Here is a 13,722-nt window from a genome sequence, read left to right as displayed (position 1 = left end):
GGAGCATCTAAAGCATGTTTTGCCAATATGTTCTTAAAATAATTGGGACAAAATATGAAATTTGAGCACTGTAAGGGATGTAATTATAATGAGATTAAAAAAACAAATTAACCTGAATTTATCCAAGTAAATGCTATCATTAAAGTTGTCACCTTGGGAAAAAATAAACGTACTTTAGTTTTCATGATTTTATTCAAAATGATTTAGAGTTATTTTCAAAATATCTTCAAAAAGACAGACATACATATACCATTGGTCTTGTATTTTAATGTTTGGGGAAATTCTCATAACATATAGAGTGCTTGAAAAGGTGAATCAGGTTCAAGGTACTCTAGGAGTCTATGTCCATTCAAAATTATAGCTCATGAACTTCAACAATAAGTTAGCTTTTACTAGCCAGTCAGAAGACACAATTAGTTCAAAGCAAAGTCATTTAATGAATATACAATATACTAAAAAAAAGGAGCAACGGAACATTTTAAACCAAGAGGATACTCCCCCACAAATCCAATTCATTAAACATTCCTTAGACATGTACTATGTATCAGAAACTGTGCTAAATGCTTGGGGTATAATTAATAAAAAGAAAGACAGTCCCTGCCCTCAAAAAACTTACAATCTAAAGGGAAAAATAATATGTAGAAGGAAGGAGATGGGGGAGCAGGGAGAGAGAGAATGGGATACCACAAGGTACATGTGTGGAGTTTTGTGAAATCAAAACCAGGCAGAGCAGCAGGTGCAAAGAATAGTGAATTCTTTGCTTCTCTCCATTAGTTGTTGTCTCTCTTGTTCTTGTTCTTTGTCTCTATCTCTACTTTTCTGTGTCGTACCCTCTCTTTCCCTCTCTGTTTCTGTTTTTGTCTTTTTTCCCATTCCTTCTATCATAAATGTTAATCTATTGAGTGTGATACTTCACTAAAATTGTGATTGCTGTTGGACCTTGTTTCCTGCTACCAGTATCTAACCTTCAATTCAGGTCTACCTGCCATCTATCTTAGCTCCAATCTTCCAGGATATAGCAAAGAGAAAATCTCTCTTTGATAAAACTGGGTTTAGTTATAGGAGGCTGTGAATCATCACAGATAGAAAATAAAATCCAGGCTAAATAAATCTTTTCTTTTAAGCCTTGTTTCTAAGTCTGAGATCTGAGTATTTTGTTTCTGACAGCTACCTGACTTTGAGTTAGAAATTCCCAAGGCATATGCTCTCTGGCTTTACATACAAATGAATTTCAGTCAGAACAAAAAGTAGGCAAAGGAGGTAAACTCATTAGCTTGACCTACTGGTCCTTGTTATTATGCACATATGCCAATAGCAGAAATCCTTTTCTTTGATGCAGTATTTTCGGCTGCAAACCACTTATTTCCATTATCATCATCATCATCATTATTATTTTTACTAACGCTACCCTTGGATCTTAAATGGTTTCATATATTTTGTTCCAAATTTATTTTTTACTTTTCCCAAAAATCAAATAGCCTCCAGACGATGAGAATTTATTACCATTTAGGATATTAAGTGAAATATACTATAGGTTCATACTGGAAGATAAAACATAAATATATTTTTGTTGCAGGGGAAAGATAGAGACTCAATCTCATCTGACTGAGAACTTTATGAACTATTTGTTTTATGTAATTATAGATAGATGATAGAAGAAAGTATGGCACGTCACTTTATTAAAAAAAATAACACCTTTGTTTCATTCCACATGACTTTTCATCTTAGCCTCTTAAATTTATGTTGCTCTGTTAGGCAAAACCAGAAATGAAATATATAGTTGCTTAATTTCTATCTGGACTTTTGTAGTAGGCTAGAAACATAGGGTTCAAGAGGAAGGTTTATTTTGAGTAATAACTGGATTTCAATGGCAAAACAACATAAAAAAAGAAATTGCAGTTGTTTATTTTAGAATATTAATTATTTCTTTTCACATATCCTTACTTTTATAACATCAATTCCCTTCCACTGAGGCTGTGATTGTTACTAAGTTGGCTTATTCTGGATTTTAAAGTCATTTCTTTAAAACTCTACATCCAATATCTGCTTTGTAAAAAAAATAAAAACAAAAATAAAAAAAAACAACTATTCAGCAGAGATATCTTTAGCAGCCCCCATGTATATTTGTATGGGTTTCTTACTTTTTAAAATAAAAAATACTAGTTTAACATGGACTATTATCATTTGTGTATGCCAAATCCACAGCTCCAACTGATTGCATATTTTTGTCTTAAACAACTCCATAACCATTGAATAAAAGTATGCATAATTTGGAAAATGCAAACTTCTTGGATGATCCGAACCTAGGAAACCCATGTGTTCTTAATTGTGCATATGTATGTTTCTCCTTAAGTGAAAAAAAATGCCTTTCTTAAATGAGATGTGAATGACTTTATTGAGAGTTTTGAAAGGAAAACGATTGCACTGTCAAACAGGCTTTTCTTTTCTCTCTGTTTAATCATATTGAAATTAAGAAATCTCTGTAGTGCACAAGTAAGGACAAAGTGGTTCTTAGCTATATAGAATTATGACTTGGTCACAGAACTATTTCTGTTGTTTGAATACATATAATTTGACTTTTGATTTATTTACCAGTTTCAAATTTGATTTTTGATTTGTCCTAGAGTTAATTAGGGCAGTGAGATGTCCTCATGGATGGTGTGTCAGGCCTGGAATCATTCTAGGACTATACTATAGAATTCTTAAAGTCAGGAGACTTTAGGATCATTGACAAATAGATTGTTAGAACAATAGCACTCCTAAGGTCTGGGGGCCTCAGGATTACTGCTATATTTCTCCTAGAATCTGCAGTCTATCAATAATATAATAATATTAATAATCAATAACCCAGTGCTATGCTGTTTCCTTCAGGCCTTTCTAATCTCCTTTCTTGGGATTGCTGGCCTTACTTTCAGTCTCAGAAGTTTAAGCTGTGTCTCAGGGAAATTTAGGCAGTCTGCTCCCAGGCTTTCAAGTCAGACATCCTCCCAGTGGCCTCCAGATGTTATAATGTTAGTTCCACATAGGAAGCCAACTTTTGTGAATTTCTCACTCTTAATCCTGCCTACAAATAGGTCATATGAGTTGAATCATTTCTGATTTGAAACCGTACTTTTCAAATTTATTGGCAAAAATTAAGATATGATTCAAGTGATATATAATAGTTCTTATGAAAAGAAATTTAAATGTCTTAATGGTGATAGCATGAATTCTTAAAATTAAATTTATTTTCATTGATAACTAGGCTAATAAAGCAACTATAGCATTTTAAAAAATTAGAAATGTATACACACACATATATAAATTGGGATATACATTATATTTATATATATTGGGATTTGCATAGATTCTAATATCATAAATCACAAAAAAATCCTTGACTTAAAATTAAGGGAAATTTTAAGCGAAATGACAAATTTACAAATTTAATTCACTGATATTTATCTGGGATCTATTATATGCCCACCCAAATGTTATCTGTCTCTTGAGGAGAATTGAGAACAGGATAAAATTAATAAATATTGCTTGCTTTGCTCCTAGGAAGGAACAGTTTCTCCAGTGATATTTCCATCACAAGTGTAACTCTCATAGAAATAGAAAGAAAAGCATGGGGGGTTGGAAGAGGGTAGGATTTACTTCCCCTAGCATTTCTGTTAAGCAGAATTAAGACTGAAACAAATTGCCAGAAATTATTCTTTCTCTACTTAGTCTCTGGTTTTAGATTTGGCCAGTTATGAGAATATTAAATGAGAAAGTAAATGTAAATTAGATTATACTTAGATTGAATATGCCTGCTACATTTTTGCAACTGAATTAACTCTTCCCCTTAGTCCTTTTGAAGAAGTCAAGAATACCATGGGAGAATTTCCTCCACCCCTTTCTCCCTCCAATACAAACCTGTATTGGAGGTACCAGAAAGGTGTTTTAATTCAGGACAAATTTGTAATACAAGTAGTCAGAGTGTTTCTCTTCTCTTTCTACCCCTTCCATACAAAATTCTCCTGAGGAAAGAAGCTGATTTGACCAATCAGATAGTATTGAGTGTTAGCACTAAGGAACTTTAGAAATAATCTCTCTCAATCTTCCTATATTAAAAATATGATTTAAGTCTGGGGAGAAGTGACACACAATTAATGAATGGCTGAGTCAGGAAAGACATAGCTTGCTAGACTTCTAGATTATTGTCAGTCTTCCATCCAATGCTCTCCCCCCACCCCAATTATACTTTGCTGCCTTCGTTTTCTTGATGTGATCAGAGAAATTAATTATTTTTTCTTTCTCAGTAAAATATTCCAATGCATGACATTCTTTTCATATTAAATCTAAACCTTCCATTATTATATTTTGGCTATTTAATCTATTTCTGCCCATGATTAAAGTGAACTTCTACTAATCTTTACCCATTAAATGGCTGCTCACGTATTAGCTGATATAATAAACTTTTTATACTTATCACCATTGGAACTATGGAACAGACAAAATAGACAGTTGCCTAAAGCACAATACATGTGAGGGTACTGCTGGGAGCATTATTCATAGTAAATTTTACAATTACACCTATTTTTAATACTAAAGAATTCTACTCTCTATGGCCCATGGGTATTTATTTTTTAATAAATCAAGTATTCCAGTTAAAGCTGAAGTTCTGTGGTAAATAACACATTGATTTTAACATAGCAGACACTTTATAAATCTTTATTGGGTTGAAATAGGGTCCAACTTTCAAAGGGTGAAGTTTAGAGCAGAAGAGGGACATACAAATGCCTTGTTTCAACCCTGGTGCCTGGTGCATCATAGGTTTTCATCATAGGTCTTCTTTTTCTTTAATCCATTTTGTTTATCTCCTCTAATCCTTTCCAAGTTCTTCACAACTTTTCTTTAATTGTGGAACTCAACCACTGTTGAGTGCAAGTCAGGGTTTACCATGGAATGATGTTAGTTAAGAATTTTGACTTGTGAAAGCCAGCTCAACTCAGAAAATACATATCTTAAGTGATTCATTCAATATCTGGCTCTAGAAATAATGTACTCTCTCCAAATAATCATAGAATCACAGAATTTCAGAGCTGGAAGTGACCTTAAATTTGTCTGTTTTTCTTTCCTGATTTCTTTTTGGTGTGAAACCTTCATTCATTAACATTAATGACATTTGGAACAATTAGTCACATTTGTGTTGCAGTATGTGTTAGCTGTATAGTTTTTCAAAATTTTTGAAAACAATTTTGAAGGAATCACATCAGTAGTATTTACTATCAGTAGTAGATTATAAATATTGTTCAGCAAATAAAATAAAATAAATTTCTTTACATTTTAGATATTATTTTAAAGTACAAGCAAAAAATCCCTATGGTTATGGACCTATGAGTCCTTCAGTCTCTTTTGTTACGGAATCAGGTACGTATTATCATATGTTTTGGATTTTTGTTTCCCTTTTTAAAAATAATATTTACTGATATAATGTTTTAAAATCATCTGCATTTCTTAATGTAGTCTTCCACCCTTTCTCTTCTTTTTTTTTCTCTTAATTAACTGTTTTATTTTTAAAAAGTAAGATAAAGGGGAGCTTCATTTAAAAATCTAACATTGTTTTCAATGTTCTACTGTAGTCCTCTACTTCTGCAAAGAAATAAGAGAAATGGCTTCTTATATCTCTTATTTAGAATTAAGTTTGAGCATCTCACAGTATTCATTTTCTATTATTTTATTGTTGTAGTCATTGTGTATATAATTTTTCTAGTCTTACTTATTCCACTTTGTATGAGTTCATATTCATCATACTCATTTTTTCTCACAGTATAGTCATATTCCATTACATTCATGTATCACAACTTAATTAACTAAACCCCCAATCAATGGGTATAATCAAATATATGAACAAATGGGAAAAATCAGCCCTTTTCCATATTATAAAAAGAATCCCTAATAATAAGTACAATTAAGCGAGAAACAAAACAACAAAAAAGGTGCTAGTTTTAGCAAAATCACTTCTGATTTTTCTTTTTTGAAAAAAAAAAAAGCTGTTGTTTTTTTTTTCTTTTCATTGTACTAATGGTATTAAGAAAAGTTTCCATATCAGTTTCCTGAGAAATGAAAAGGTTAAATTCTGTAGTGGAGGAATCTATTTTCAACAGCATGGGAATAAGTTTGAAAGTATCTGTGAAAGATTTAGCTCCAAAGTTTAAAAATTTGTTTCTAATTCTGAACAGCTGAAGAATATAAAAGTAATTTGGCTTAAGAGGCATCCAATACACAATTGTTTACTCAAAAGTAAATTTTATCTTCTTTATAAAAACAAAACAAAAATATAACAACTCACCAGAATTTGCCTGGATTTACTTAACATTAATAGTGTAATTAAGATATTATTTAAGCTGAAAATGTACAAAATGAGCTAATTTCTTCCAACTGACTCATGTTTATTGGGGTAGCATCCTTAACCTTTGCAGGCATTGACATAGAGAATAACCATGTGCTAGTCATCTCTGTCAAAGACACAATGCTGTGTAGATCATGTCTGGCTCTATCCCAATAAATCAATTCTTATGTTCTTCTCTTAACAAATGTTCTTCATTCTGCAATGAGATGGATTACTAAGGCAGTTATAGTACTCTACCACACATGTGGCTACATGACACGCACAAGTAAAAGAATGTCAAACAAGTCTCCAGCAAAAATATTACCTCTATCAGGATGATTTGTGTAGTTAGCACATTACATAATTGTAAACTCATTACAAAAAATTTGTCTCTGGAAGATAATTTCTTAAAGCCAGTAAATATGTAAATAAATATGAACTAAATCAAAGCTTAAATAGGTGTAATATCTCAGGGAAGAACTTTGGCTTCAGAAATGTTTTCACATGCTTCATTTTAACAATTTTGAGAGTAATTATTTCCACTTATAAGTGGGAAAGATGAAGAGAAATTGTTATTCATCAGAATTATCTTCGGAAAGTTGGCAGATTATCTGAGGATAACATCTCTGGATACAAGGTGGAAATTTGACCCTTATTAGGTTAACTGCTCTAAGATCATCCCCAAAGCCAGACAATTTAAGATTAACAAGCTAGTAAATGAAAGTCTAAAAATCTCTATTGGTACTTGGGTAGTAAGTAGTACATGTGTTAAGTTTAGGTCTTAAAATAATACTTTTAAAAAGACAAACTCCTAAGAAATACCCTCACCATGAATCTTCCTTTTCTTGACTCCAAGCCACTGCATCAGTTTTTGTGATGGTGGTTATGTCTTAACCACAGTTTCACAGGTCTGAATTATCTAGTTGGATTACGTATAAACCAGATTAGCTGAATTTCTCCAATTCTTGTTACCTTACTGAAACAAGCAGTGGCTTACAGTGAGGTAAAAACATGAACATAATCATCATAATATCCTCATATATTGGCTCAACTTAAGGTTATCTAAATCTATAAATTCATGATATCTTAGTGTTAGGAAATGTGAAAATCTATGTAATATAAATCTCAGCATCAAATCTGGAAACATTCCTTTTAACTTTTTTTTTAACCACTTGAGAGTTTTTTCAGGAACCACTAGAAATCTGAATGTTGATGATTATTGCTGCTTGAATACTTAAGTCAAATACACTGTGAGGTTATTTTTTAAACAGCTCAAACAGCCCTTAGAATTTGCTACTTCTAGTCTAAGTCAGGAGCTAGCAACCAGAGTAAATATTATTAAGTAGGGATGAAATTACATACCTTTCCTTTCATGAAAAGAAGTGGATGGCATGAGAAAGGAGTCTCTCATAGAAAATCTTAAGAAAATGTGAATGTAAAGGAACATTAATTAACGAACATCCAAAATAGCATTGGCTAAAACTGTAGGCACTGTTGGCTCAAAAATACCAGAATTCGATCAGTATAGGTTGTCAATTCTTTTGTATCATCATCTGCAATAAAAGAAAATTTCAGGAAATGACAGTTACTAACAAGGTTGTGAATTTTAAAGAGAGCACTACTCTCAGATAAATGATTTGAATATAAGTATTGTAGAAAACCTTTGAGGTCTGCCAAATAATCTGTATTTTCCTTTTCTAAAGTTTTATGGAGTCTAAGCATATTCCATGTAACACAATGAAGATTAAAGGATAGCAAATACATTCTGTCATGTGGATAGTAAATAGATGAAGCAAGACAAGTTAATAAATTCTAATTCATTTTATTTCTTACAGACAATCCACTGCTTGTTGTAAGACCTCCAGGTAAGTTACATTCCATGACAAATGGCCCAAAGATGTGCCTCTGATGAAATTGAACCCAGAAATAAATAGATATTTGCTTATCTGTTATGTCACTCAAACATCTGACTAATAGGATAATGCTAAATTTCTATCCAACATGTTCTAGACTATCCAATAATTTAAATTCACCTTCTCAACTAGAGAAGAGAAATGATACAGGAATTCCCATTACTAATGGGAGAAAGTAGTAATGGAGAAAGAAGATCCAGTTATCTCAAGACTCACACCTTGAAATAGAGTTTCTGATTATATTAAATGTTTTATATTCAATATTTCTATTCATAAGCATTTAAATTATACTTTAAACTTTGACTATATGATATCACTTTTTGCTTTCTTTTAAGACAAGTCAATTAGCTCATGTTGCTAGAAGTCAAAGTCAGTTTTATGGGTCAATCTCTGGGGAGGGGCATCAGATAGTCTTTCTTATTCTCAAAAAATTAATCTTTCCCTCCTATTGTCATTGTTCTATAGTTTAATTTCCTTGGGTTTAAATTGCTTTTAAATTTCCTGGAGTTCACTATTAAAGTACATATCTTCCTAAGCAATACTGAGTCTTATCATGAGAGAGCAACCTCCTGAGAAATAGACCCATGGGGGTGAAAAGAGGCAAGCCATTAATTGAATCTAATGAAAATTAACAGGTACACATTTGGGTTAAAAAAAGTCAGCTTCAGAAATACAAGATAGGTGGTGAACAGCAGTTAATCTGAAAAAAAGATATGAGGAGTTTAGTAGACTGCTCAACAATATGGAAGAAAAGCCAGAAAAATGACATAACATTATGATACATTGAGATGACAGTTAAGGATTAGTTTTGAAATATCCTGCCCTCGTTGGACTTGAATATTTTGTTCTGTTTTCAGTACCATGTTTAAATAAAAAAATTAAAATAATAATAATAGCAACCAGTATTTATATACTTAGCACTTACTATGTATGAAATAATATGCTTAAATGCCTTAACAAATATTATCTCAGCATTGGTCTGGAGTCAGGAGGACCTAAGTTCAAATGTGACTTCAGACACTTGACAATTAGTAGCTTGAAAATAAGAGCACTTAAGAAGCATTACAGCTGTTTTTTATCATTTGAAGGGAAATCATATTAAAATGTGACTAGACCTATTCTGCAAAGAGCAACGGGAGGAAAATTTCAGTTCAATGTAAGGAAATTCTTCCTTACAATTGTTCAAAAGTAGAAAGGGCTACCTGAGAAAGTCTTGGGTGCCTCTGGAATTCTCTAAGCAGAGGCTGAGTGACCAGTGTCTGGTATGATGGAGAAGATTCTTGTTCAGGTGACCTCTAGAGGTTCCTTCCAACTAGGAGATTTTGCAAAGTATTTCATAATAGGAGGATTAGGACAATATCACAGTTTTATCCAAGGTCCAAGGCTCTGCTTCCATGAAAGTCATGCTCCAAAATTTCTGGCAGAGAATAAATGCTTTTAGCAGAGGTTTGTCCAAATTAGAAAGGTTCCAAGTATAATCACTAACTACTGTATACTGGTCTTCCTACGACTAGTTGGGTTAAGTGCAAAGAGCATAATTACCACAAAGTTAGTCACCAGGTGGTGGGTTTTTTGATTACTCCAAGGCATAAAAACCCACTTCCTAGTCATAGAAGAGTTGGGATCTTTGTTGGCAGAAGAATATCAATAAAATAAAAGATTTTTTTAAAGAAAGCATTTAGTTGAATCCATATGGGTCTTGTTAGTTCCTCATTAACTTATGTCCTGATCAGTTAATAGTGAATTGAATGAATGAGAGATGCATGATAGAGAGAGAGAAAAAATGCTAGATTTGGAATCAAATATGACCTATGTGACCTTGGAGAATTCACTTAATTTTATAGGGTCTCACTTTCTTCATTTTTAAAATGAAAGGTTCAGAGTATATGACTTCTAAGGTTCTTTCCAGCTCTAAACCTATGAGTAATATTGCCTAAATTGGCAAAATAAATTTCAATTGCAAATTCATAGCCATCAGTTAAAAAAAAGTATGAGGATTTTTAAAAATTCAGGTAATAATTTATAACCATAATTTAACAGTTACAAAAAGATGACAGACTAAAATTTCACAAGGAATTATAAACATTTCACACTGTTTTCCATTTAATTGTTTAGGCTAAGTATTCTTTTAATGACATATGATTTAATAGATACATAAGAAGAAGGAGTCAAGATAATGTAAAAGGGAAGTGAGTTTTTCTTCTTGTTAAAAAAAAAAAGGAAGAATCAATCAAAGTGTCTTGTAGGCAACCTATGCTGTGAAATACTTAAACTGAACCACAATACCTTTTATCACCTTTTGTGTTATAAAGGCGGGGAGCCCATTTGGATTCCTTTTACTTTCAAACGTGATCCTAGCTACACAGAGTGCCATGGGAGACAATATGTGAAGCGCACATGGTACCGAAAATTTGTGGGAGTTGTTCTTTGTAATTCACTAAGGTATAAGATCTACCTCAGTGATAACTTAAAAGGTAAGTTATCTGGGAGGGATCTGCTATTGACTGATACCTAATAAAAATCATTTAGATTAAAAGATGTGCTGATTCAAAAGTATCAAAATTATCTTAATTATACTCTGACCCTGACTTAACTCCAGAGCAGCAAAGCATGTGCTGCTTCTTAGGAATGTATATTGAGGGAATCCCCTTCCCCATTCCTCTCAAATGGCACAGTAAAAAGAGCATCTTATATGGGATCAGAAAATGAGTTTGGATCCAAACTTACAAACTTTTACTGCTAAACAAATTTCAAGAATCTCATAGATATACAAAAGCCCATTTTCTCTGTTAATAAGACTTTATATTTATGAACTATTTTATACTTGAGAAAATGCTTTTATAATAGATTCTGTGTTTGCTATCACTTCCCCTTACCTTTAATTTCTATTATCTTTGTTGTGGTAATATAAATACTCTAGGATTTGAAGCCAGAAACACTCCAGCTCAAATATTTAATTTACTCTGTCACTTAGAACCCCCATGGACTCATTGATCTCTAATGTTCCCCCTCCCAAGTTTTGGTTATCAGTCATCCTTTGTGTAAGCTACAAATGCTCATAATGAAGTGATGTGGTTGTGTTTTTATGGAGTGTATGATCTTTTCAGATACTTTCTACAGCATTGGAGATAGTTGGGGGAGAGGTGAGGACCATTGCCAGTTTGTAGATTCACACTTGGATGGAAGAACAGGTCCTCAGTCATATGTAGAAGCTCTGCCAACTGTTCAAGGTAAGATGAGTAACAGATACATTTGTGCTCCCCAATTGACAATTAAGTGACTTTTTTCCTACAAAAGAAGCAACATGGGTTTGGAGGGAAGGAGTAGAAGGAGGGCCAAAATATGGGTATGAAATTCTATATATCTGTGCTCTTGGAATTGTCAGTTAAAGCATGTGCAATGTTGTGGCATTTCAGGAAACTTATTGGATTAAATAAAGGGCTTCTCAATACTTTAGCCAAAATCAAAACAATGCCATATTAAGGGCTTGTTGTGTGTACACCACTGCTAAATTTTATGTAGTATATATACATAAAATATGGTCTCTGCCCTCAAAGAGATTTCAGTCAATCCAGAATGAGAAAACAAAAAGACATGAAAAGTCAAATTCAATCAAAGATTTAAATTATACTTCAAGACAATAATGGAAATTTATTATGACTTGTGCAGATACTAACTGCTATTTGAATTTAGAAGAAGGAGAGCATTTTATGCTATGGTTGCCAGGGAAGGTTATACAGAGGAAGTGAGCTTTGAAATGAGTCTCTCAAGAATGGATGGTATTGGACTTGGTAGAAAGAAGTAGAGAAAACTCAATGCTTTTAGAAAGGCAGGAACATAACTAGATAGTTGGTCAAATTGTGTTACATCTCCATATAGTAAAGAATTGGAAAACTATAAGGCAAAGGAAATTTTAAACTGTATTATTTCATTCATGGGAGAAGAAAAAAGACATTAAATATATGGGAAATCTGCCTTCTTTATTGTATTGAGGAGGCATTTGCTGAACAAAAAGATCATTGGGATAATTACTGAATATGTACTGATTAGTGTTCTTTTGAAAGAAGATACTTCACATTTCTTTTTTTTTCCCCTCAAATACTGATGTTGAATTCTCTCTTTATCTTCCTGCTTTCTTTCCTTTCATCTTATCTATTTTTTTCCTTAATCATTTCAGGTTATCATCGCCAATATCGTCAAGAGCCTGTAGAATTTGGCCGAATTGGTTTTGGAACACCCTACTATTATGTTGGATGGTATGAATGCGGTGTCTCTATTCCAGGAAAATGGTAACCCTATCACCACTGCAAGTCTAGCCCATACCTCTCAGACCTGTTAAACTGCTTTTACCAGGAGACTATGAGGTCTTGGGAAGAAAATAAAGACAGCAGTAGAGAAACTCCTAAGTCCAGGTGCTCAGAAGACCAAAATCCTATGCACTTCTCACACTTAAATCTGGGAGTCTGCTTCATTACTTGACCTGGGACTGAAAACAGGATTTGCGTTTGATATTCAAATTCCACTTTGCTTCTCTGTTGTATGTGTGTGTTTTTTTTTAAAGTCAACACAACCCCAAAGAAATAATAAATAAGCAACTGAAATGGATTGCACTTTTCCTCGATGAGACTTTCAAACTTTATTAAGCACAAAATTTGGACGTTTCATGTATCTCAAAGGAACGACCTAAGCATGCTGTGCTTGCTTAATGGAATGCTAAATAATTTTCCATTGTTATTAATGGAATTCTCTATAACTGGCAGAGTTTTAAGCTTCAGAGATTTTTTTTTTTTATTCAGCAATATTGAGCTACTAAAAATACCCACCCAAGGCAATATAGTCTACATAAGCCATGCTCTGTGAGTTTGCCTCACTGCTGGACTAATGCACCAAATAACATTGTAAATTCACAAGGTATATATGTGTATGTGTATGTATGTTTATATATATGCATATATATGTGTATATATATGTCTGCAAGAATATTATTTGGAATTCTCATTTTTCATGTCTTCTAGATAAATATTTCTGAATTTTTGTGTAAAAGATGCTGTTTATTAACAAGTCTTTTAAAAAATTTCCTTGGAAAATGTACTATGAACAATATAACAATTGTGGAAAGGATTGTTCTTTTTGCAAACACTGTTAACCATCACAAAGTCATCTGCATGAGTAGTGTTTCAAAGGTTCATCTTAATTTCTGGCCCCAAACTAAATGTCTCACTTCGGTTTTCTTATTTTTTTCATTTGTGTTACTTCCCTTGATATTTTACTCTTGAATCTGAGGCTTTTTGTTTCTCTGTGCTACAGCATGAGTTCTTTTTAAAGATACATTAATAATTTTTAACTTAAAAAATCCCGTGTACTTGTGAATGTGCTCATTTCATCATCATCTTTCATAAATGTATATATTCATTTAATCAGGATAGATTCCAGGAACACCCTACTAGAGATTTC

The 13,722-nt window shown here is 32.7% G+C and overlaps 1 protein-coding gene across 4 annotated transcripts in view; it reads left to right on the top strand.

The window, feature by feature from the left end:
- Positions 1–13,254, top strand: part of FNDC1 (fibronectin type III domain containing 1) — a 119,051-nt gene extending 105,797 nt beyond the window's left edge. For all 4 annotated transcript variants that reach the window (XM_031937545.1, XM_023503317.2, XM_023503315.2 and 1 more), the window contains 5 exons: positions 5,315–5,394; positions 8,191–8,220; positions 10,581–10,742; positions 11,376–11,498; positions 12,446–13,254. In XM_031937545.1, the coding sequence (XP_031793405.1) occupies positions 5,315–5,394; positions 8,191–8,220; positions 10,581–10,742; positions 11,376–11,498; positions 12,446–12,561 (511 nt within the window). In that variant the 3' untranslated portion in view covers positions 12,562–13,254. The remainder of the gene's footprint in view (positions 1–5,314; positions 5,395–8,190; positions 8,221–10,580; positions 10,743–11,375; positions 11,499–12,445) is intronic.
- The last annotated feature ends 468 nt before the right edge of the window (positions 13,255–13,722 follow it).

The sequence above is a fragment of the Sarcophilus harrisii genome, chromosome 4, assembly GCF_902635505.1.
Source record: "Sarcophilus harrisii chromosome 4, mSarHar1.11, whole genome shotgun sequence".
Classification (NCBI taxonomy): Eukaryota; Metazoa; Chordata; class Mammalia; order Dasyuromorphia; family Dasyuridae; genus Sarcophilus; species Sarcophilus harrisii.
Note: the sequence above shows the minus strand (reverse complement) of the source record. Positions and strands in the feature narration are given on the sequence as shown.